Source organism: Phalacrocorax carbo, chromosome 16 (assembly GCF_963921805.1).
Source record: "Phalacrocorax carbo chromosome 16, bPhaCar2.1, whole genome shotgun sequence".
NCBI lineage: Eukaryota > Metazoa > Chordata > Aves > Suliformes > Phalacrocoracidae > Phalacrocorax > Phalacrocorax carbo.
In genome coordinates, this window is record NC_087528.1 from 5,581,189 (window position 1) to 5,604,982 (window position 23,794).

The following is a 23,794-nucleotide window of genomic DNA, read 5'->3' on the forward strand; positions in this document are numbered from 1 at the left end:
ATTTATGTCTTTTAGTGCCCTTAATACTTGAAGTTTGACCAAACTATTTCCCTAACATGTCTTTTAGTACTACTTCGTATTTGAAGTTTGACCAAAATATTTCCCTAACAAGCTGACTAGCTATAAATACTTACTAGCATCTTAAAAACTTACACAGATTTTATATGCTTTTCTTGACAATTTTTTAAAATTACATTGCTGCTAAAAAAAAGGTATACATACTCCCTTAGTCTCAGCCATATGATCACTTGCATTATTTCTAGCCAGTGTGTGACTGTTTGATATGAACCAGTGATCTTGTTCCCTTATAAGAACAGTGCTAGAAAAATAACAGAGAGTCATTCTTGTGTACTGCAGGGCAGCATGGTTCTACCATACAGCTCTCACATGGAAAACTGCTGATTATGGCAGCTGCATCTTAGAACAACTGTATGTAACATTCAGTTGTGTCCCGACCTGCTGTTCCTCACTCCACAGCTGCTTCTTCTGCCCACTGCTTTGTCTGCCATAGGCTAAATATAAGTGGAATACAACAAGAACTCTTGACGCAAACATCAGTAAGGATCAGCACTGTTTCCTTATTTAGGACTTCCTCAACCCCTAGAGCTACTCCTCAAAGATACCATTAGTGTAACACCACCAGCTGTCTTGCTCAGCATGAAGAAAATATTTTTTCTCGCAATTCTACTGTTCTCCTACTGTAAGCAAAGGCCATACTTCTTACATATTACAAACCTTTCTAAACAAGAAACATTGTTTCTTGTCTGAAAGCTTTCTTTTCTTCTCTTAGTTCAAATGTCTCAGCAGATTCAGAAAACTACTGGAAATGGCAAAGGTAGGTTCTCTTTTTTTTTTGTTTTGGGATATGTGCTGAAATGAACTGTTAAAAAAATGGGGGAGGGATTTGAAAATGTCCAAACCTTAATGTAAAATTAAATCTTTTGCCCCTGTCTATGCAGTGTCGCAGTTTACAAGTTTCTATACAAAGTTAACTGTCTCTTTGCTGGCTTGTTTATAGAGACAAAATTGCTTTAGGTTTTTAAAACATATTTTTCCCCTTTAGAAGTATCATAATTTATCTTAGTCATGACTAGTTTATTATCACTTTCTATGAAGAGACATAACAAGTTTTTATTACAAATGTGTTTGTATGATCTCATAAAAGCAAACTAATCTGATAGACTGTCAAGGCTTCTGCTGCCATTTATCAAACACACATAAAATTCTACATGTTCCTTTTCCAGGTTAAGTATTGGTAGCCCATCCACCTCAGTAAAGACTGGTGATAATTGTCTTTGCAGGATAGGTGAAATGTTATGAATCTGAGCCCCAATTTGTCCATACATACTATCGCCCTCTTTATTGAAGCTTTTGTTGCCTTCGGCTTTTTCAGGGGGGTCCAGCTCTGGCCTTAGATAGATTCAGAAGTGTAATCTACTTACACAAGGTTAATTCTGCCTGTTTACATATGGCTACAAATAAAATACTGCTTTTATTTTCAGGTTCCCATGCTACCTCTCTCAACTAGCGTATAAGGTTACTTTCTCCTACAGTTAACACCCCATAATATTATCTTTTATACTTCTGTAATTTTCATTGCTGGTGTAGTTCAAAAGTATTTTTGTTGGTTCATCTGGATACATCTGTTGGCTTTGTGTGCAAATGCTTTTTTGTATAAAGGCATGCATTTTTCATCAAGTGGTTGAACCTGGATACCAATTTTGAAAAATACAAAGTTGTCTTGCCTGCTACCAGAGGCAGAAAAAAATATAACGCTGTATTTCAAGAGAAATAAGTATAGCCTGGTCCTCAACATATTTGGGGAAAATCAGAGAGTTTCTTGGATGATAGGTACACTGAATTCACTCAGAAGTTTCTTCTTTCCAGAGACACTGTCCAATCCCAGGCTCATGCTTGTTCAGGGGACTTTGAATGTCATGATGAACCAGAACGTCACCCTCTCTTGCCACTCAGAATATGGATCTCCACCTGTCACATACACGTTTTTTAAAGACAGTCAGAAGGTAACCACTTTGCATAGGCCAGACTTGACCCCCGGTTTATTTAACTTGACTATCAATGCTGCCAGTGACGTGGGTGAATACAAATGCAAAGCTGAGAATAACATCTCCAGTGGCAGAAAATACAGCAACAGTCTCCACTTCACCCTTATAGGTATGTCTTGCTGAATACCTTCTCAGCACATTTTATTTTAGGGGCACATAGCCATGTCTGAGGCAATGTATCTGCAGCAGCAGGAGTCAGGGTTTTGTTTGTGGTGGGTACTGTTTTGGACTGCAGCATGCACCTGCCATGACTACAGAGCTGAACTTTACTGCAAATGGCTGTTATTTCCTTAGGAGTCAGCAACGCTATTCTGATCTGGCTCACTGAGCCCTCCCTCCTTGGTGCCCATCTCATTTGCCCATGTTGCTGGTTAATTGTGTCTTGCTTTGGAGCTTGTCCTGGACCCAGTGATGCAGTCTCTTCAGTTTTCTTTTTACAGAGCCTATTTCCAAACCAGTGCTGAGCTCACCCACCTCTCAAGCACAGAAAGGCCAGAATGTGACCCTGTCTTGTCTCTCAGAGAATGGCTCTCTTCCTATCACATACATATTCTTCAAAGGAAAACAAAGCATCTCTCCCCCAGTGACGATGCAGAAGAAGGAAGCAGCTGTGATTTTTCTATTTATCAATTCCTCTAGTGACTTTGGAACCTATAAATGCAAGGCTGAAAATAGCTTTCGCAATAATACAAAATACAGCAACAGTTTCAACTTTACATTAACAGGTATGCATGTGTGAAACAGTTTACCACTGTTGATAAACAGGAACTACGCAAAATTCCAAATGTTGTAACAATGCAGGTTTTTAGCAAGAAATTTTGTTCCTGCAATGTAATGTTCAAAATATAACTTTTTACAATAAAAAAAATAATGAGCTTTTAAAATTAATGCAGAAAGATAAAATTCCATACAGCCTAGATAGTAGAAATTGAAATGACCATGAAGTATGACTGTAAAACATTCACTTTTATAAGAGACCCCTGGTCGACCTTGCTCCACCTTGGGGAGAGTCTAGCTTCATTTTCCTCTCTGGTCTTGCAAAAGAGAGAGTCTATTGGCAGCAGCAAGCTCACTTCCTTCTGCAGTGACAGTGTGCACTTGGGACTCTCCTGACTAGTTACATTAATCACAGTTAGTCCAAAAGCTGAAAGAAATGCAAAGTCTCAATTTATAATTTACAGAAAATACTTAGAATATGAAACATTTCATTACATAAACACTTTTTTGTTTGTTTGTTTTCCATTTTGGCAGAAGAAAGAATCCATTCTCAAACCCTGATCATTTCTCTTGGGCTGATCTTGCTACTGCTCGTAATAGGATTTGCTCTGGCAATTCCATTTTTCATAATTCCTTCATATAAATCATATAAAGCAAGTGAGTTATTTGAATGTCTGTTTCATTTTCCAGAGGTGCTCAATTATGTTGTCTATACATTTTAGTGTGTAAACATCATGTTACAAGTAGATTTATGCTCCCGGCATTATAGGATGTGGTCAAGTCTCAACCAGTACAGGCAACTTAACATGACATTGACAAGGCAAAACCTCTGCACTATGTTTTAGATGGCAGGTCTGGGCTGGGGGAAGCAAAGCAACTTCTAATTTAATACACATAAATGTTGGAAGGAGTTGTACCTCATTGTTCTTAGTAAGAAAGGAAATTATATTAAAAATGCCCTTAGTTAAGGAGTTGTTATCATAAGAATCACATTATCTGAGATCTCCAAGCATTCAGAAAATATCATGGAACTGTTTATTTCTCTCTAAGAAAAACCAATATATGTATATAGGCATGTGTTTGTTTTTCTTTTACAATTTGCAGAAAAATTTAAGTCTCCTAGGTCCTCCACTGGCCTTACTTCAACAGTGAATGCAGAAGAGTCTGAAAACTACGTCATATACACAGAGATTGGTAAGTTCATGTTACTCCCCATGCCGTCATGAAACTTACTTGGCAGAGTTTGGTTGAAGAATGCTATTATACTTTTTGTAGCTAGTGTGGGCAAATTTCTTCAGGTACTGAAAAAGCAGTGGAAGGGGACACCTACTACCACTCAGTAAGTGAGCTAATACTCCTACTGACTGTGCCTGGCAGAGGCATTATTTGAAGCCCCTCAGGATCCACACGTGGCACTGCCTGTCAGCCACGCAGCCAAAACTGCAACTGGTTAAATGAACTGAAGGTCTATATAAAAATCCTTCGTAAACAGAAGTAAAACAAATTGCATTAGGGAACTCATGGCGAAGATTGAAATAGCCATTACGGAGCAGAAGAAATTTAAAAGACAGTATGTAGATCAGAGGTGCAAAGCCCATTAATCCCATTTACTAAGAGACAAAAGCGGGCTACGTGCAAGTTGTAGCAAAGTAAAACTTACATAGCCTCCGCATTCTGGTCAAAATTTTTCAGAACACAGCAGCTCTTTATTTCATTTCTTAATTTTTAGAAGACTCAAAGTCAGTTCAAAATTATGAAGTAACACTAGACAACAAAGCAACTGACCTACGTTAAGACATTGTACTACTTCAATTGCAGAAACGACACAATAATGAAGCATTACACCAAAGCCACGATGCTACTGTCTTGTAGTTCTCTTCATTTGCCTTATATGTGAATGTCAATATTTTAAAGGGAAAAAGAACCCCCCAAAACAAACCAACAGCAAAGGTGTCGTGTTTCCTAAGTATCAAAAAGGGAATAATTCTCTCCAAACAAGTCTGCCTTCCTGCTCTTATAGTACACAGAATTTAAGCTGCTCTGCTGTGTTAGCTCAGTGGTCTGTGCAACTGCTTGTGCCAGGTATCAATTAGCATTCTACCCACATAGCCTGCAAGGACAGTGACGATAGCTCTGATAAGGCCCATGAACGCTAAAGAATGAATGGTAGATTTACATTCAATGTGGAATCTTGCTGCTTGGTTTCAAAATTATTTAAAAAAAAAAAAAAGATTAAAAAATCTGGTCAGTTTCTTGTAATTGAGTTAACTGCTGTTCATCATCTTTAATCCAGAGCCTGTTAAACAAGAAGAAGAATATGTCAACTGTTCTGTTATTAGAAGAGAAGATCAAAAAGGTGAAAACCTCAAGCTATAAGTATTGGAACATCTGATGCGCACAAATATAGTTTTGGGGATTTTACTGGGGGGAGCCAGGGTTTAGATAGTAGCAGCTACATATTGAAATTGCTCACTTACTATCAAGAAATTAAAACAACTTTAAGATTCTTTTTGGGGGGGGAAAAGGCAAACAAAAAACCCTGAACAAAAAGCCTATCACCATCCTATGACCCAAAAATTCAACAGCCTAATTACAAAACCGTGCAGATGTTATTAGTGACCAAGTTGCTGATGGAATATGAATTTTTCTGTTATGCATTTGTACAAAAAAAAAATCAATTATGAATTATGTTATTCTGGCTTTTCACAGAGAAGAGTGCATGTGCTACAGTCTATTCAAAGGTCTTCAGAGATTGAGTATAAGGTAAGATCTCTTTTGTGATTAACTTAATCACGTATTTCTAAAGAACATTCCAGTCCTCAGATGTGATAAATACCACCAAGTCTGCACAGAGATGATGTTTAGATACTAGTTTCCTGGCCTAATTATTCTGTAGACAGACAACATAACTCGTTCTCTACTAACAGGCAAAATCCCCAAGTCATAATCTCTAGGCACTTCAACTTAAAAGAAAAAGCAGAATGGATAAAAATTGGAATTAACAAAGACCCAGACAGCAAAGCCATTAGACAAACAGCAGCTTATTGCCCAAATAGCACCATAAAAAACCCAAAATGAAACAAAGCAATGCAACCACTGTCAGGTAAAATCCTGCTGGTCACAATATATAGTCTGGCATTATATACATCTGATGAATTAACAGAAAGGAATAAAGATGTAAAGCTTTCACCCAGACCCAAGTTCCTCTACATTTAACAGTTCTCCTGAAATCAAGAAACTGGATTGTATGCAAACATAAGATAGTCAAAAGGCATTAGTCAAGTATTAAAAACAAAACAAAACAAAAATCCCAACTGTGTTGTCCTCTTAGGCACACACTAGAGGATTCATATTTGGCCTCTGTACCTGCTGTTACCTAGCAGCAAGGATGGCAGTTTCTCAGTTCAATATTACTTTGGCTCTCAGAGTAGGGATAGGTTGTTTCTTAGAAGTTTCTGGGTAGTTTTAATGTCATTCTATAGTCAGCTTATGTAGAATTGCATGAGTTCAGTAAGCCACACTATGCTAACCTTGCATTATACCTAGCATAATTACACTATGCAGCAATTAATAGTTAACAACCTGTTTATTAGTTAAATAAGCACCACCTTCATAGAAAAAATTTTAAGGCAAGTGTTTCATAACATTAATGACTATCCATGGCTGCATGCCTTGTTGCATACACCTTAGAGCCCTTTAATACAGTGACTTAAGCTGTACATGCATACTAAACATAGAGAAGGTCAGAATCACTTAATTTCGTACCTATGCAACCTCTTGTATCTGATTGACTACAGCCCTTGGGTACACGATAAATATAATCACATTAGTCTTTTCCACAATTTTCTATGTACAGACATTTTTTATTTAAAAAAAATGCTTGTTTACAAGTTATTTCTTCTATTTCCTCTGTTACTCTTGATAATGTATTTCTGATTTTTGTTTATCAAGTGCAAGGTGAAGTAGCTTAAATGTCGAAGAACTGAGGCCATGTAATTAAAATACATTCCTACAAACAGTACAAAATATACTTAACAATGTTATTAAAACATAATAAAACATAAACAAAAAAATCATAAACAAAAAAGATTTGGAAGTCTTTTATATAAAACACCATTTTCCAGCAGAGACAATTGTGTCAGCAATACACAGAGGAAAGATGAATTTTTAGGTTAGGATGGAGTATTTTCAGTAAGATAGTAAAACTGAAGACATGAAAGAAAATATGGTTAGTCCTGCTAATGGGGGACAAGTTTGTCTCTGTCTTTTCAAGGTGACCTGGAAGATCTAGATTAGACAGAAAAGAGATGTACCACCACATTTTAGCAGAACTATTTGCAGAGAAACTACTGAGTCCATGACTCCGTAGACCAGTTCAGGCACAGATGTTTAAGAAATCCCTTTTATTCAACAAATTTAAGTTTACATATTTTTGGCTGATGTTACATACTTAGTTAAAAAGTCCTTCAGCCTGGAAATGTGCATCATTTCCTTCATGGTGGTGTCTCTGCTTCTCAGCTGGACCACTCCACTCTCTAGCGTGACATCAGTTATCAAGACCGTGAAGAGAACACTCATCTCATCATACCTGCAAAGAAACAAGCACACCTATTACTGCTTTTAGTGTATGAAAAATTCAGATAAGTTATGTACAAATGACAGTAAGCTGTATTTACTTTTTCTATACTGCACTAAGACCACTGTTTTCTTGTTGACATTCTTTGCTTTCCTGATTTCTTTATTTAGTTACTCTAGTACATAATGTTATTTGGTGACCTATTACAAGAGTATTTTTGTAGAAGCATAATGTATCTTTCTTCTGTTATTCAATAGCCAGACTTACTTTAAAGACTACTGCACAGAACAAATACTCGTATTTATTTTCTCTTGGGGAAAATATATTCACCAATATCCTCAAACCCATTGACATGAGCAGAGTGATATGCTCAAAATTTACTCCTGATAAACAAATGATGTAGGAAGCCCTCAACTGGAAGAGTAGTTTTTATCTGCACAAGTAATTCCATTGCATACACTAATGGTAACAGTTCCAGACTTGGAAGAACTTATAAGTTCAAGGCTGTGTGCTATTTGAAATAGTACTTAGGAGTAAAACACAGCCAGCCCAGACACAAAAATGGAGGGTGAGGGTGGGAAACAGTTCTGCGAGTTAATGGCTCATCTTAAAGAGATTTATTTTCAATAGGAGAGTCTCCAAAAGGTACTTCACAGCTCTAGAGAAACAACAGTAACATGTGAAAGGCTTAATTTAAAAAATTAACTAGCTGACATTGCTTTTTGTAATAAAACTAACTGAAGTTCACAGTTCAGGATACATGCCTTCAGTCATGTGGTTACTGCACTTGATGACTTCTTACTGAAAAGAGGCATATTTTCACTAGTCCACAGAAAGTCATCTTTCACCTTCATAGTTTAATTTACAAAAGACGGTTTCTCCTTACTTTGTATAAAGCTGTTCCAGAGATACCTGCACGGTTTCAAGATAACCCGGCCATACAGAAATTCTATTTTCTGACAGTTCATTGAACAGTCCTTGACAAACCTGCATTTATTTAAAAACAAAAGTTAAAAGACAAGACTTTGAGGGTTTGAAATCCTATACCAAGAGGCCCACAAAACTCTAGTATGTATGGTATTAGCATTCCTAGCTGGTGTTAATTTTCTAGCTGAAATCTCAAAGTAGGAAGCAGCCTGGCAATTAGATCTTCATTTCTACCTAAAAACATGCCAGTGTAAGTCTCCTCCCTTCTGTGGGGACTGGCTTAATGACCAACTTAAATAAAAACTTTTTAAAAATCCTTCTGAAGATGTGACCCATGCGTTAAGAGACTGAGAGGGATTGTGTGATTTATTTTCCTTAATTTTGCACGAAACGAATATCGACTCTATTAACAGTATTAAAAGCAGTGTGTTAACGCAAGGAAAGCACCTACTACCCACTGTCTGCAGTATACTCCGTCAGCTGCAACTCACAAGCTGCATAGCAGAAGCACTGTGAAATCTGTACAGCCATAAATCTTCAAGAATCGAAGTAGCAGCATGATTTTTTTCCCCCACAACATAAACAGTGTCTGAATTGTAACAGAAGGTCACACAGAAAGTCAATGCTTAAAATTAAAATACTTTCTTACAACGCACCTGTCTCAGCTCCGTTGTTGGACCCTTTCCTACATCCAAGGCCACTTTAAGAGGTGCTAAACAAGGATGAAGCTTAAGCACCTAATAATTAAAAAAAAAAAACAAACAACCAGATTACTAAATGTATTTAGTGTGAAATTCTAAACAGATCTAGGAAACATTAAAATTTTTTCACTGAAATTAAGGTTCTAAACATGCAAAATTTTCTCCTAACACAAAACCCTGAATTAGAAGCAAGCTATATTTCATATAACTAGCACACATGCCAGCTACGTTAGCGTGGTAGAAATTATTCCCTTTTGGCCGAGCCCCAGGAAAGAGAGAATTTTTTGTTAGCAGAGCTCCATCATCTTTAATGGAGCCAGAGTGATCAGAGGCAGCCCAGCAGACAGCTACCATCCAGTCTATGGCCTGTTCTTAAAGACCAAGTGGCTGTTTGATTAACAAGTGTTGTCTGAAAGCTAGCACTCCAACTCCAGAGAACTAGGGGAAAAGTGGGAATAACAATGGTCCTTGGGGAAATGCCCACCACCACCTATGACCCACCTTTTCCACTCTTCTCAGCAACCTTCAAATGCTGCCAGAAGAGACAAAACTCCTCTCTGCCACGCACAGCAGCTACGTTCCAATTCCTCTTAACTCCTTCATCACTTGCATGGCAAGAGCCTACCTTCTCATCAGAGAGAAGGTAAAACAGGAAAGGTGGTCTCAGAATGAGAGAAAAATTGCTGGCTGCTTATGTGGATGAAAAGGACCACAGAGGCAGTCCCATGGCACCAGCCTATTGCTACCTGTGAAACAAATTCTGTCTGTACCTCTTGGGGAAGGGAACAGAGGATGGAGGTGAGGGACAGGGAGAGAGTTCCATGCTTGAATTTATCACATTGTCTGTGGGTTTTGTACTTAGATCTGCCCTTGCCTTCCATCATCCATTCTTCCTTACACTTCCTACAGAATGTTACCTTTCTCTGTGAATTTTTCCTTTTTGTTAATGGGTTCTCAGCTAGCTGTAGAGAATCAAAGAGAAATGCTAATGCTCCTCGGTCCAGATTTCCACTCACAGACAGAACATGAGGAATAACATTCTTCCTTCCATCTCGGCCCTGAAGAGAAAAAAAAACACAACAAAGGATACCTCAAATAATGTCCTAAAGGGGCTTTTGTTTACTTTAAATATATGAGGCATTGAGCTCAAGCACCCGTATCACATTTAAAATACAATCAGACATATATTTTAAGAAGTTACAAGCCATCTTAAAAGCGTAACAGTAACTAGATAAGATTGTAACACTGAGGAAAGCAGGTTAGAGCAAGATGGGGTTATTTTCTTGTTCTGCCTCACTGATCATACATTTAAATCTATGGCCTATACACCTGAAACTCTGCATTTTCTTTTGGAGGTTTGTAGATTACTTCCAAGTGACCACAAGGATATGTCCCCCACATTCTGAGAAATCACTACATAACCCACCATTTTGTAGGTTACGTTATGCCTTCTGTATAGGAATAAGCTGCAAAACCAGGAAAGACACAGAACTGCAACGAGGAAAAGGTTGCAATTTACTGGTAAAATACCACGGTACTCTCGTTTTAACTGTTCAGCCTGACTTCTCAAACGTTGCCATTCGCTAGAAGTTTGTGCCTCTCTGATATATTCACTGGAAAGGTTTCCCTCTGCTCCATTCTCCCTCCTGAGCATGGCAACTTCTATAAAGCCACTTACAGTGTTTATAATCCATTAACCCGCATATACTTCTACATAGATGAAATTGGACAAGCTACAGAAAGAAAAAACATTTACAGGTTCATTTTGATGAGAACTTAACGCTGCCAAACACAGACTTGAGTTTGTCTTGACATCTACTCACAGATAAAGGTAAAGGCTATGCAACTGACAATAGCGGTCTTGTCAATATAGCTAATTTCTGATTTCTAAGAATTAACTCCTTGCAAAAAAAACCACAAACCCAACAGTATTTTATCTGCTTTGGAAATGAAGGTCTGACTGCAGAGTAACAATTGTACTGCTGTCAAAGCAAAAGGAAAACAGATAGTCACATGCTAAGCAACTGGACCAACAAAGAAACCATTTCTCTCACACGTTATCATCTTTATCAAAAAAGGTTTTTAATACAGTAAAGCTTACAAGTAATTTCGAACTATCCCCTGGAAACATCTCTAACAGTTCACTATCACCAAGGTTCTTCAATGTTTCTATTGTTTCCGTCCCCCAAGGAAAGCTGTAATGTAAATTAAATCCTCTTCTTCCTTCTTCGTCTTGAAAGTCACTGCTGCTGAAGTTAGATGGGCCTACTGCAAACTGAAAATCAAAGATATGCGAGATGATCACTACTGTGCATGCTGCATTAACTGCAAAAAACAAGTCCGCAATGCAAGCTGAGCTGTATGATTTTCAGCAAGAGATTTTTATGAATTACAGCCCAAATCTATTGTTTGACACCCTTTTGATCTCAAATCAATCACAAACACAAAACATTTGCATTTCTGCAAGTCACGTTGTAAATGACTTCATTAATTGTCAAAAACTTAAGTAGTTTTTTGGTTTCTCTCAAGAAATACATGCATTTCAGTGACAAGAAGAGGCAAGCAATGCAACACCATAAAACTGCTCAGGGTTTCTATTCCCCCTCTCTTTTAGATATAAAGGAGCAGGCCCAGATTTCCCACGGACACACTGCTGTTACCTTTCTCCACCATTGCAGCCTCTGGCGTAACCAGTAATCAAGCCACTGTCCTGCAGTCCTGGGAGAGCTAAACCATGCAAGCAAAGACTCGGTCCTTTCGCCTATTCTTTAAACAATAGCAAGGTCAGCAAGTTAACTCCTTCAAAAATAACAGGGAAAAAGCAAGAGACAGTATTCAAAAATAATCCAAAAGTGAAACAAGTGCAAACAGTCGGTTTATGTATGAAAAGGGATTAATCCCTTTATTACTCTACCTTCTAAGGTTGTTGTTATCATGTTCACTTTCTGGAACAGAGTGAAAGCACACTCCAATCTGAGCAAGGCCACAAGGCAGTCTTTTGTTCACCAATTCTAAGCAGCTAACGTATTGCTCCAAAGCACCTGTCAGAAGACAAATTGTTGATTTTAGCAGCCACAGAACGGGAAAGCATCCGAAGCGCTCCACGGCACTCCTGCTGCTCCGGTCCTTGAAGAGGACACAAACTCACAGCACGCAGATGAAACTTTCCCAGCACAACTGGGAAGCTCCCTCAAAGGCAGCTCCTTCGCTCTTAAAAAGGAGAACGCGAGCAGGCGAGTGCCGGCTCCCTCCGGACACCCGCCTCGCGCCTGCGGCGGCGTGCGGGGCACCTACCGGGAAGCAGGCTCTCCCGGAGCACCCCCGCCGTTCCCAGTACTTCCTCCAGAGAAAGACCGCCTGCCTCCCGGACGCAGGCCTCGGCCCGCAAGGCTTCGCGCAGCGTCTCCGAGTGCAGCAGCCGGAGCCCCTGCCCGGCACGCCGAGCACCTGCGGCGGCCGGGCCGCGGAGTGGGGCATCCACGGCGAACACCTGCTCCCGGAAAGCCAGCGCCGAGTCCCACCACTGCGCCGCCAGGTTGCCCCGCAGCGCCACGCCCAGCGGCCCGAAGCCCGGGTGGCAGCCGCTGAGGTAGGCGCGCCATGGCAGCGCCGGCCGCGGCTCCGCGCCGCCCCGCAGGAAGTGCCGCCGCCGACACACCTCCAGCAGCTCCTCCCCGCTCGCCGCCTCATCGCCGCCGGCCGCCACGTAGGGCCGGGCCGGGGACGCGGCCTCCGCCACCCGCAGGGCGGGAGCCCGCCGCCTGAGCAGGGGCCGCTTCAGGGGAGCGCGGCCGCCCCACCGGCCCCCTCGGCAGCAGCACGACGCCATTTTGCCCGCCTCCCGCGTCCCTCATGGCGGGGGGGGGGGGGGAACGACAGAGGACGGGGACACGCACGGCGCGGGCACTGCGCCTGCGCGGGAAACGAGGCCTGCGCGCGGCCCGCGAGGAGCATGCGCGTGGGCACCCGGGGGGCGCCCCCACCATCCCTCGCCCGTTCGTCTCCGGGCGCGGCCCATCGCCCCTGGCCCGGCCGGTGCTCCCTGCCCTTTCTTCGGCCCGGCCCCGACCTTCCCGCGGCTCAGGCCGGATGTATCAGGAGGGAGCGCCTGACCACGCCGTGGGGCGCGGCCGTCCGGAGCTCCCTGGCGCCAAGGCCCGTCTCTAGGGGGGAAAGACGACCTCAGCCTTCGCTGTCATTACACGTAAACGGAGGATTTCTAGCGGAAAGGCCCCTACAGAGCTCAGCAGCTAGACGTTGCTTCGTAGGATCTGAAGCAATATCCGCGGCTTTCCAACCAGAAAGCACCGCGCAACCTAAGGCGTAGCTGCAGCCCCCTGCGCGAACGTCGCTCTGGTTCGCAATGGAAATTTCCATACGTGCTTAATCACCATTTTGTGGCAGTGCCAGAAGGTGGAGCTTAAGAGAGAAGGAACCATTCTGCGAGCTGGCTGACATGAAAAATGGACGTTGTTAAATCGCAGCGAGTCGGGCTTAGTGCAGCATTGGGACGCAGTCCAGGCCCACGGGACCGACCGAGAATTGAGAAGACAAGGAGGTAGTAGGCTACTGGGGCAGCTGCTACACCTAGGTGCAAGAGTACTGCTAGTTACAGTTTTACTTCTGAAGCCTATTTGCCATGAGCTCGATTCTAGCACAGTATCGCCCTAAATCAACACTGTTTACTAGAGGTTGGTTTTCAATTTTATATGCAAATGTTAACCCCACACTGACCAAGACCCCTTCCCCTCAGGGAATGCTGCCCGAGTGATGGTCATTTGGTAAGACTGTGAGGCAAAAAAAATTCAACAGTCCTGTTTCAAAGTTGTGCTTACTGGTTAAATAAAAATTTAAGAAAAAAAATGTGTCAGAAGTAGCACTCCAGTAACTCACATCACAGATCTAGAAGCAAGACAGTCAGAAATTTTGAGTTAAAGTTTAACATTACTTCAGCTTCTATAGGCAACTGATTTGACCACATAATTAGACTTAAGTCAACCAAGACTCTACAATCCTTAAAAACTGGAAGAGTCACACGGTCCATCTCTTTCCAAGATTTCCCAATTAAGTTTCCAAAGCACATTTTCAACCAGTATGACTTGCAAACACCTGTCTGGGTTTCATTTTAACAAAATCAGCTGGTGCTACCTCCTACCTAAAGGGAGAAGAGGCTACTTGTTCTTAGCACCACTGTTAAAGACCCTAGTGTGTCAATTCTAATTCAGAAGCTGGAAGTTTCCTACAGTGTTTTTTTTTTTAGACTAAAGTTATAAAAACAAGAATAAGCTTTCCATTCATTTCAGGCAGCTGACCTGGATGGAAATGTAACAATGTCATATTTCAAAGACAAATAACCACCTGCTTCCTTGTCTTAAACACTGATGGCACTGGCCAAAGGGAATGTTGCAAACCCAATTGAAGACTCCTTCCACATTGTCAACTGCAGTTATAGACTCAAATGTGGTAGTATTTCAGACTCAGCTGAAGTTCTCGTTACAACAGTGAATGATCACAGAAGTACTGTCAACTGATAGACATCCACAGAAAAGTTAGAAAAACACAATTAAGATTAGGCTACAGTTAAGAAAGGCACAAAGCAAGCCTTAGAGGAAAACAATCACCAAGAGCTAAGCACAGGCTAGCAAAAAAGATTGTGTAAGAAATAGTCTGACTTGGCTTCAAAATAACCTAGGGTTTTGTCTTGATTCATGGACAGAGTCAACCTCAAATACCTTAAGCCATAGTTAAGCACTGTTAAACTAATCGTTACTGATAAACAAGTGAAAGAAAGGAACAGAAAGTCAGTATTAACTGAAATTTTAATATACCATACTTGAATGCATTAAGTACTTTAACCCCAGGATCAAGTATTATTCCAGCTATGCTCCTCATCAAGGATGCTGTTGCTTCGCTCAGCATGGGCAGTGCTTTGAGATTAGTCATTCACATGTACTACAAGCCTTGGAGGAAACAAAAAAATCCATGATGTTCATGGATCAACAGCCAGCCCACTTCCCTCCCCCCACTTCCATAAAGAAATCACTGCTCAATACCAGTTTAAGTATAATTTGAAGTTTTAATACTAAGATCTTCCCATTTCTCTGAAGCTCATAGTAAGCCCGCATGCCATCTCACAAGGCCTGACAGCTGTAGATACATTACACTCAAGCCTAGTCTGCACATACGCTCCTGTGAAGGCGACAGTTATGGTGCTGCAAAAGCTTCCTACGCTCATAGCAGCTCATGGGCAACACCACCGCAGTTTTGATTCGCACGGCTTTTAGCTATACCATTACTCCAGTGGATCTTCTCCAAAAACTGGCCCTACGCTAGCAAGACAAGGAAGAGCACTGTTTCTAACAGTTACTTAGAAGCCAGCTTTAGTTTTCTTCCCCATCAAAGCAGAGCCTGCCATGCTAAGCAATCTAGCCCAATCAAGGCAAGGCTGTTTTTTGTATAAGCTTAAATGTTTAATCAGACACAGTTGAGAAACCTTTCTAGAATTTAATATAAAAACATTTGACATTCCATTAATGTAAAGTTGTGCACATGTTGAGAAAATTGCCATCTGAAAGAAAATTCAGTCTTCAAATATCTTTATTGGAAGGCCATGCACTGCCTTCTGTTACTGTATTTCAAATCACTGTACATTTACTTTGAAAACACTGTCTGCATTTTCTAGTACAAAAAACTAAAAATTGTTTCAGGAATGTAGAGAAATATTCAACTTAAATAGCGAAAAGTGCACCATAATTACTGCTGCACTGCAGTCATTTCTGCATTACCCATTTCTTAAATAACTATCCTGTTTTGATAACACACAATATAAAGAGCAATTATGAAAAACTGAAGACATTTAAATACACTAAGTTATTGAGAATAACTTGTCGGCATTGGGTAACCTATCATAGGAGCAGCACCAGTGGCAGGATATGCATACTGCTGTTGGTTCATGCCATTGTGCATATTTGCAATGTTACTTCCATACTGCTGATCATAGCCATTCTGGTAAGCTCCTGCAGGGTTACCAGCCCTGAAGCCGGCTTGCATGCCTGCAGCCGCAAAGCCGTTTCCAAAAGGAGTTCCATTACTGAAACTTTGGGCGCTGTAGGCCCCATTTTGAGTTTTTGCTCCAAAGTCTCTCTTTCCTAGTGCACCATAGTTTCTCTCAAAGTTCTCCCTCTCTCTAAAACTACTAAATCCACCCCTTTTGCCCGCAGAATATCTGTCACGTCGATCACCTCTGGAACGACCTATCAAAAAAAGACAGAGACAGTTATATACATCATAAAGGCTGCATTTCACATACCACCAAATTAGTTCTGCTCATATAACAGGCTTGCCTTGCTGGACAGTCTCCATCTAATTAGAGTCTCGGGTCAGCACATATGAAGACTCTTTTGATAGAGAAAGCCATCTAACTTGGGAGTCATATACTCTCCCTTGTAACACAAGTGGTGGGATCAAGGCAGAAAGTCACTTCCATCTTGCTAATAGGACACTTGTCCACCCTTCTTAGCCATATGGGAGAAGGCCAAAAAAAACAGAGCCCTAAATGTTTTATTTCAGGGCAGATACTTAGAAGCACATCTTTGGCCAGCACTAGCCACAGGTGCACCACAACATGTAGAGCACTCAAGGGGGAGGGGGTGTTGCTTTTTTTGGCATTGGTGTTAATAAATACCTTTTTGTGTCACCATAACCAGTAGCTAAACCACCTTCCACATCCATTTTGGAGAGAGGTTGGAGGTGGAATTTGAGTTTCCATTTTGTTCTGAGAAGAAAGCTATGCACTGTGGTCAAGAACAGTACTTACCTGAACCTCTGTCTTCAATCAGCTGAAGCAATTTGGGGTTGATGGCTTGATTAGCCTCCCGAAGCACAGAGATGAGGTCATTTACTTGCTTAATATTGTTAGGAGTAAAGAATGTGTATGCTGTGCCTGTTTTGGTACTGCGGGCAGTTCGTCCAATTCGGTGGATATAGTCCTCTGAGGAGTTAGGGTAGTCATAATTGATGACAAATTTCACATCTTCCACATCTGTAAAGTGTTGCAGTGTGGCAAAAAGCAAGGTACAAAGTTTTGCACACCACAACAGCCAAATCGAAGATAAACATTAGACAATAGTACTTTAAAAGGAAATAATGGCTGCAAAGAACAGTGTTAGAATTATCCATTTCTGCATGAGTATTGTGGAAGAGAAAGTTATGCACACTCCGTCTGTTCCCGTCTCATCACCCACCCTGTCATCCAAAACCTTACCATAAAGGAGTATGCATTTGCTTGTCATTCCCAACTCAAGAGTCCCCTTTACAAATCATCAAGTGACATCTGAATGCTTCTTGCAGTAGGGCCACTAAAGCTCACAGCAGCCTCTTCATGTGCTCATTTGAGGACCTTAGAGTAAAAACATACAAGGTCCTTCACATACACACTCATTAGAAGCTCAAAAAAAAAGGGGCCACACTGCTCGTCTTGCCAAGACCTTTGAACCGCAGCTGCAAGAAAAACATACCTGTCCCCCCAAAGTCACCAAGCTGTTTTTATGCACTGTGTCTCGTCTAGGCAAGCGCTTCCAAGAAGCCAGGGTTCACTTGAGAATGTGTCTCTCTCTGGCAGGTCTCGACATGACGACTATGTATAGGTGGAGGAACTTCGACTTTCAAAGGCATTTGAAAAGCCATTGCTTTCCTGCCCCACTTGCTAAAGTGAGAGGTGGACTTTTTCTCAGATTTCATGTGCCAGTACTCACCAATTTGTACAAGGCTTAGTACATTTTAAAGCTGCTCTCTCCATTTCATGGTTGAAAAAAATTTCATTGAACATTGAAGTTTGTAATTATTTTCTTCAACATTTCAGCAAACTCACTGAAATTCAAAGACCCACAGATCACAGCAGACAGTATGCACAAAACTAACAGTACTGCACCATGGCAAATCATGCAAAGCATGGAGAGAAGAGAAATACCAGGGCAAAGTGAACTGTGAATGAAACTGCTTATTTCATGAGAGAACAGTTTATGGGGTAGTAGTTTAAAGGATGATCTTTGCCTTTTGAAGATTACTGGCACACAATGCTCTCAGCTTTCACCTCTCTATTTGACTGGAAGCAGCCAGCCGATCATTTCCACTAGTCCTCCATCCCCCTCGAGTCCTCCGATTGTCATGCCTAGGCCTTGCCACAAAGACTGCACCTTTATGTGAAGAAAACTTAGAAAAATGCAGAGGTTAAAGAAAGCAATAGACTTTCTTTAAATAGCTTTGGGCAACTGGCATTACGAGTTGTACTAACCTAGACCTCTGGATGCAACATCTGTAGCAATCAGGATTGGTGCTTTCCCATGTTTGAACTCTGTAACACAAGCAACTCGTCAGCTTCTTTGTTAAGTAAACATGGATCATACACTTCTAGAAATTTCCAAATTACTCACCATTTAGAACCCAGTCCCGCTCCTGCTGACTTTTATCACCATGAATACCCATTGCTGGCCACCTGAAAAAACAGAACTTGATTGACCTCGGCCCATTCCCTGAGTAGCTTTAGTCAAAGACAGGGGTACAGGCAAGTTCCAAACAGCTTCTGAGTCAGTTTTAGCATTTCAGCTGACACCTGGTGTCACTGTATTTGACAGTTTTGACACCATGGTTAGTGGTCACTCATGAAGTATCAAGAGCATGGTCAGACTATTGGGGTGGCTCACTGAAATGCAAGCCATTAGACTCACCCATCTCTCCTCATTTTTCTGGTAAGATCATCACACCGTCTTTTGGTTTCCACAAAAACAATTGTTTTGTTTTCCTTCTCACTCATTATTTCTTCCATCAAACGAATAAGCCTATTAAGAGATAAAGGTTAGCGCTGGGATTCATTTGTACTGAGCAAGTTTAGTTTTACCAGCCTGATTTTTCAAAGATCCATCATGACAAGTTAGTTTCACAATTCTAAAACTAACCATTAAAAAAAGATAATGAAAGCTTTGCCCCCACTGACTACTTACTTGTCATCTTTCTCTACATCATGACACACATCCACAATCTGAAGAATGTTGTGGTTTGCACTTAGTTCTAATGCACCGATGTTGATGTGTACATATTCTTTCAAAAAGTCTTCAGCCAGCTGCCTTACTTCCTTTGGCCATGTGGCACTCCACATCAGAGTTTGCCTGTCAGGCTGGAGAAGCAGACTAGGTCAGCACAGGATCAACATAGAGTCAAATGTCTAACCAAAAAAATCTACCCAGACAATCCTGAAAGAGTTAATTGCACTGCATTTGCTTTAATGAGCTTAGTGGCATTTTCTTCTGTCACAGTGGTAAATGCATGAACCATTTATACTTACTCTTATCTGATCCACAATTTTTCTGATCTGAGGTTCAAATCCCATGTCAAGCATCCTGTCAGCTTCATCAAGAACAAGGTAAGTACACCTCCTGAGATTGGTCTTTCCAGCTTCCAAGAAGTCTATAAGTCTTCCAGGCGTTGCAATGCAGATTTCCACACCTAAAAATGAAGTGGTAAAGTCAGCTGAAGTAGTTTTCATATGGCCTTAGAGAGATGCATCAAGGCTTATCCATACCTCTTTCTAAGTCCCGAATTTGTGGTCCCTTTGGAGCACCTCCATAAATACATGTAGACTTCAAACGGCATGCTCTGCTATATTCAGCAGCTACCTGCTGCACTTGTTGAGCCAGTTCACGGGTTGGTGCCAGCACAAGACACTAGAAATCAGATGCCAAGCTTTTAGTTCAATACCTATTCGAAGCTCCTAGTCTGATACTAATTTTAAATGGAAAGGTTGCCATATATTACTTCAGTGTCAGGATGAATAAAGCAGATTTAAGTAGCTCAAGCCAGCAAACTAAATTACCTAGCATCTCAAGCACCAAACGTTGACCTATGCTGTGGAGTAGGATATCTGAAAGCCACTAGCTTCCAGGGGATAGCAGTTTCCAAAATGGGACATCTAGCCCTGTTCTGTATAATTTTAAGGACAATCCAGTCAGAACTTATGGAATGTTCTTGGGAAACTACCAGAACATGGAACCACTTTAGTCATACAGAACACAATACAGCTATGCACTCTTGTGAGCATGGACAATTGGACTGTAAAAACAAAAAATTCCCATTCTCTAGAAATTAAGATCCCCTTTCATTTAGGAATACTCACAATAGGTCCATCTCCTCGCTCCAGGAATGGCTGATGATTTATATGCACAATAGCAGGCAACAAGTACTGTTTGCAAGAAAGAAAAGTCTCATTACAATCTCTTTCCAGAAGCATTCAGCCTGCACTATGCAGGCCATGCTTTCACTGCTGAAATACTGCAGTGTTCCATGCTACAGGCAAAACTTACAGACAATGTTTTCCCTGATCCAGTCTGTGCCACTCCAACCATATCCAATCCACTCAATGCGACAGGCCAACCTTGTGCTTGAATAGCAGTTGGTTCAGTGAAGTTCTGCCGCTGAATTACTTCCATAACATTTGCTTGAAGAGAAAATGGAAACTTACTTAGACTGTCTTAAATCAAGTCTGGAAAAACAGCCTGTAGAGTAGTAGTCTTCACTTACCAGGAAAGTTAGCTTCATAGAAGTTTATAATTGGTTTTGGACAGTTATGGCCCCTAACTGTGACTTCTTTGCTTGCTCTGTACTGCTCAACTTCTTGCTGCAAAGCAAAAAACCTATTATTGGAAATAAGCTTTGACAACAAAGTTATCTGTTAAGTTACCCTATCCATGCCTGTTGGGCCCCATGACCCCCCGGTTGTTTGAGCTTATTTGTTTACTTTTGCATGAGTTGCACAGGGTACATACCGCAGTACGTCTAGCTACATCAGGATGTTCTTGGTAGAAGTTCTTCTCAAATTTGGGCAGCTCATCTAAATTCCATTTCTTTTTTGTAAGTTTTTCCCCAGGGTTTCCAAATTTCTTCCCAGAGAGAGGTCCACCTCTACTTCCTCCAAAACGGGGGGCTCCAAACCTAGAGAAAATCATAACATAGAATCCAAGAAACATTTTGGTCCTCCTCTTATACAATTAACCACTATCTTCGTGGCCCATCCTGCAGCTTTACAATTCAGATTTATAAACCCTACCTACAGGGTACTGAAACTTTAAAAAAAACATGCTTAAGTCGCAGATGCCACAATTTGCCTAGCTACAACTCATTTTCTAAGGTAATACGTATATTAGTATGGTATAACTCATATGCTAGGGTAACACATCTTTACAGTTTCCATAAAACAAAATTGAGAGATCTATTAGCAAGTTACAACATTAGCAAAGTAAGGATATTAGAACCTTTGTATTACCCCGTGATCAAAATGGTTTCCCTCTCAGCTGACACTCCCATTGTACCAGCCTGGAGAAAGCGGCAGGGACACTTGGGCTAACTTTCCTGTAAACCGTCTTTTCTGTACCCCAAAAGACAGGCGAGACCACGCATTTCACGTTAACATTTTAAGTCAGGTCCCTCTGTTCGGAAAAGGCTCATCTCCGAAGACGGTTCTGTCAGCTCCACGCACCGCCAAGCCTTGCGCAGAGAACCGCTAAGCTGGATCCGAGCGCGGGGCTCCCCCCCGGCCCCGATCGCTCCCCGATTTCGGCCGAAGGAGCGATCCTTCCCCGCACAACACAGCGCTCCCAGAGGGGACCGGGCTGAGCGGCCGCTGCTTCCTGCCAGCGCTGTTTCCTTTGTCTCTCATTTCTGTCTACGCCACATTTTCCAGCCGCTGCCATTTTAGAGTCTGAGCTGGGCGGGGGGAGGAGGAGGAGGAACAAAGGCGGCAGCAGCAGCCGGCATTTTGATTTCCCCTCAGTCACCGCATGGCGGGGCCGGCCATTAACATCCGCTTACACAACACAAAGCGGGAGCCGGCCGGCTTCTGCCGGCAACAGCTAGAGCCGCCGTCCCTTCTGAGGAGGGAAAGGGAACCGCCCTACCGAGAGCTCCCCAGGGCTTCGGCACCGACGGAGCTCCCGGCCAACCCACTGACCCACAAACCCGCAGCCAGCCCGCCGTTCCCCAGCCCACCCCCACGAACGGACGATGGATCGAGCTCTGCGTCGACCATCCATGTTTGGAGGGACGAGTCCCTCACACTCCCCCTCAAAACCCGCCATCAGCGCCCCTCATAAGCGGCCACAGGGAAGCGGGGGTTGCGCTGAGGCGGGTGGACCTCGCCCTGTCCCCGCCTGCGCGGCCACCCACGCCCGACGGCCGCTGGCACTAAGGCCTCCTAAACCCGGTTCACCTCCCCCGGAGCCCCCGAGAGTACAAGAGTTGAGGAGAAGGGCTGCAGGGCCCGACCCCCGCCGCCATTTTAAGCGGCCGGAAAACAACTACCGGAGCCCCATGGTCGGTCTAAGAGTCCGGACGCTGGCGGCGGCTGGCGCCGGCCGGGCCCCCGGACTCACCCTCTATCCCTGTCGCTGGAATACCCGGGCATAGCGATGATGGCGGTGGGGTGAGACGATCCCGGTCACTTAAAAGCGGGTGGCGAAAGGCCAGCAGCAGATCCAACGCCGTTGGTGGGGGCGACTGAATGTAGAGCGCCGAGGCGCCCGGATGCCGGTTATATAGGGGGACGCGGGGGCTTCTGGGAGCCGGCGGGTGACGCAGAACAGACCCCGCCCCCTCCCTTATGTAAGTGGCCGGAGCTGGCCGCAATCCCCGCCCCCTTCCAGTGTGGGCGTGGCCGCCACTCGGCCGACTGACCGGCTTCTGCGCCCGAGGCCGGAAGTTCCCCTCCTCCTTTGGGCGTGGCCTCAGCTGCCATCACTGACCGCAGCGGCCCCGCCCCGGGCTGGTTCGTGCTCGCTCCCCGCCGCCCCGCTCACGCAAGGAAGCGCGCGAGCGGTCGCGCATGCGCAGAGCGGCTGTGGCCTCGCGGCACCGATCGCGCCGCCAGGCGGGTACGGCGATACCCCGCCACCCACCCACCCCCGGCAGCCTTCGATTAGCGCAGCTCCGCGCCTTCCGGCCTCCCGCGTTATGCAGAGGGCCGCTCGGCCCCCCCCACGGCGCGCAGGAGCAGCGGCGGGGCGGCGCTGCCTCAGTGCGGCCCGGGGCGGGGCGGGGCCGGGCGGCAGCCGGCGGGGGGTCGCGGCGCGGGGACCCGGCGGCTCGCAGCGGAGCTCCCCGAGTCCAGGGCCCCGCGGGTGCTCACAGCCGCAGCCGCCGTGCTGCCTCCTGCAAGGGCTCCCGCAGATAAAACCCAGGCTCAGCTGGGGTTGTCACCTTTAACTGATAACTTGAAGGAGCTGTAGATTGAGCCACAGACTTTCTTGGGATTTTCAAGACACTAATGGAGTTAGATGTGCAGAGCCTCACGGTGTGAACAGGTCGGACACAACCATCATAGCAGACATTATTAAACGCTACGTAGAGCAGTTCTTCAGACTCTTGCCCATTGCCCGGCCACTTTTATAAATGTTAAATAACATGAGATTAAAACAGTTGCTATTTTTATCTTTTTAAATTCCACAACAGGGCTAGTAAAGCAATTCAAAGGTCACAAGAAGTGCACCAGTATGCTGAAGGACAGGGCTGTTCAGAAGGCACATGTATAATAAACATAAAATACCTGGGTTGCTTATGTGCCCTGCTTTGCTAGCTTAACGAGTGACTTGAAGGGCTTGCTACCTGAGGCTTCAAGCACACAAAAGAAAAGAGGAAGCCTGAAGCACACACACAAGCAGCCATATTGCCAGACCACCTGTTTCAAGCGGTGGCCAATGCAAATGAAAACAACATAAGGGAAGGAGAAGTGTCATAACAACGTTCTCCGTTTACATCCTCCCACC

General features: G+C 43.3%; 3 protein-coding genes across 6 annotated transcripts; 1 reads left to right on the forward strand and 2 right to left on the reverse strand.

Annotated features, from left to right (window-relative positions):
- The first annotated feature begins 593 nt into the window (after window positions 1–593).
- MILR1 (mast cell immunoglobulin like receptor 1) lies at window positions 594–7,584 on the forward strand. Of its 2 annotated transcripts, XM_009508676.2 has the most exons (9): window positions 594–700; window positions 791–835; window positions 1,888–2,175; window positions 2,507–2,791; window positions 3,318–3,440; window positions 3,888–3,977; window positions 5,077–5,139; window positions 5,493–5,546; window positions 7,302–7,584. In XM_009508676.2, exons 1-8 carry the CDS (start codon window positions 658–660, stop codon window positions 5,537–5,539), a joined length of 984 nt encoding a protein of 327 aa, XP_009506971.2. In that variant the 5' UTR covers window positions 594–657; the 3' UTR covers window positions 5,540–5,546; window positions 7,302–7,584. The 2 variants fall into 2 exon arrangements, with proteins under 2 accessions (XP_009506971.2, XP_064323198.1); XM_064467128.1 differs by lacking the exon at window positions 3,318–3,440.
- POLG2 (DNA polymerase gamma 2, accessory subunit) lies at window positions 6,857–12,876 on the reverse strand. The gene is made up of 8 exons (XM_064467127.1): window positions 12,282–12,876; window positions 11,902–12,028; window positions 11,648–11,753; window positions 11,089–11,262; window positions 9,905–10,045; window positions 8,943–9,023; window positions 8,246–8,346; window positions 6,857–7,371 (listed from the first exon to the last, which is right to left on the reverse strand). Exons 1-8 carry the CDS (start codon window positions 12,814–12,816, stop codon window positions 7,206–7,208), a joined length of 1,431 nt encoding a protein of 476 aa, XP_064323197.1. The 5' UTR covers window positions 12,817–12,876; the 3' UTR covers window positions 6,857–7,205.
- A 2,601-nt stretch (window positions 12,877–15,477) lies between these two features.
- On the reverse strand, window positions 15,478–22,556 carry DDX5 (DEAD-box helicase 5). 3 transcript variants are annotated; one of them, XM_064467125.1, is made up of 13 exons: window positions 22,406–22,556; window positions 20,804–20,969; window positions 20,559–20,655; window positions 20,342–20,475; window positions 20,155–20,220; window positions 19,564–19,705; window positions 19,327–19,487; window positions 18,986–19,158; window positions 18,713–18,823; window positions 18,419–18,480; window positions 18,280–18,339; window positions 16,804–17,028; window positions 15,478–16,240 (listed from the first exon to the last, which is right to left on the reverse strand). In XM_064467125.1, the coding sequence occupies exons 1-13, from the start codon at window positions 22,435–22,437 to the stop codon at window positions 15,858–15,860; spliced, it is 1,812 nt and encodes a 603-aa protein (XP_064323195.1). In that variant the 5' UTR covers window positions 22,438–22,556; the 3' UTR covers window positions 15,478–15,857. The 3 variants fall into 3 exon arrangements, with proteins under 3 accessions (XP_064323195.1, XP_064323196.1, XP_009503052.2); XM_064467126.1 differs by having other exon boundaries at window positions 22,430–22,541; XM_009504757.2 differs by lacking the exon at window positions 22,406–22,556 and having other exon boundaries at window positions 20,804–21,019.
- Between the last annotated feature and the right edge of the window lie 1,238 nt (window positions 22,557–23,794).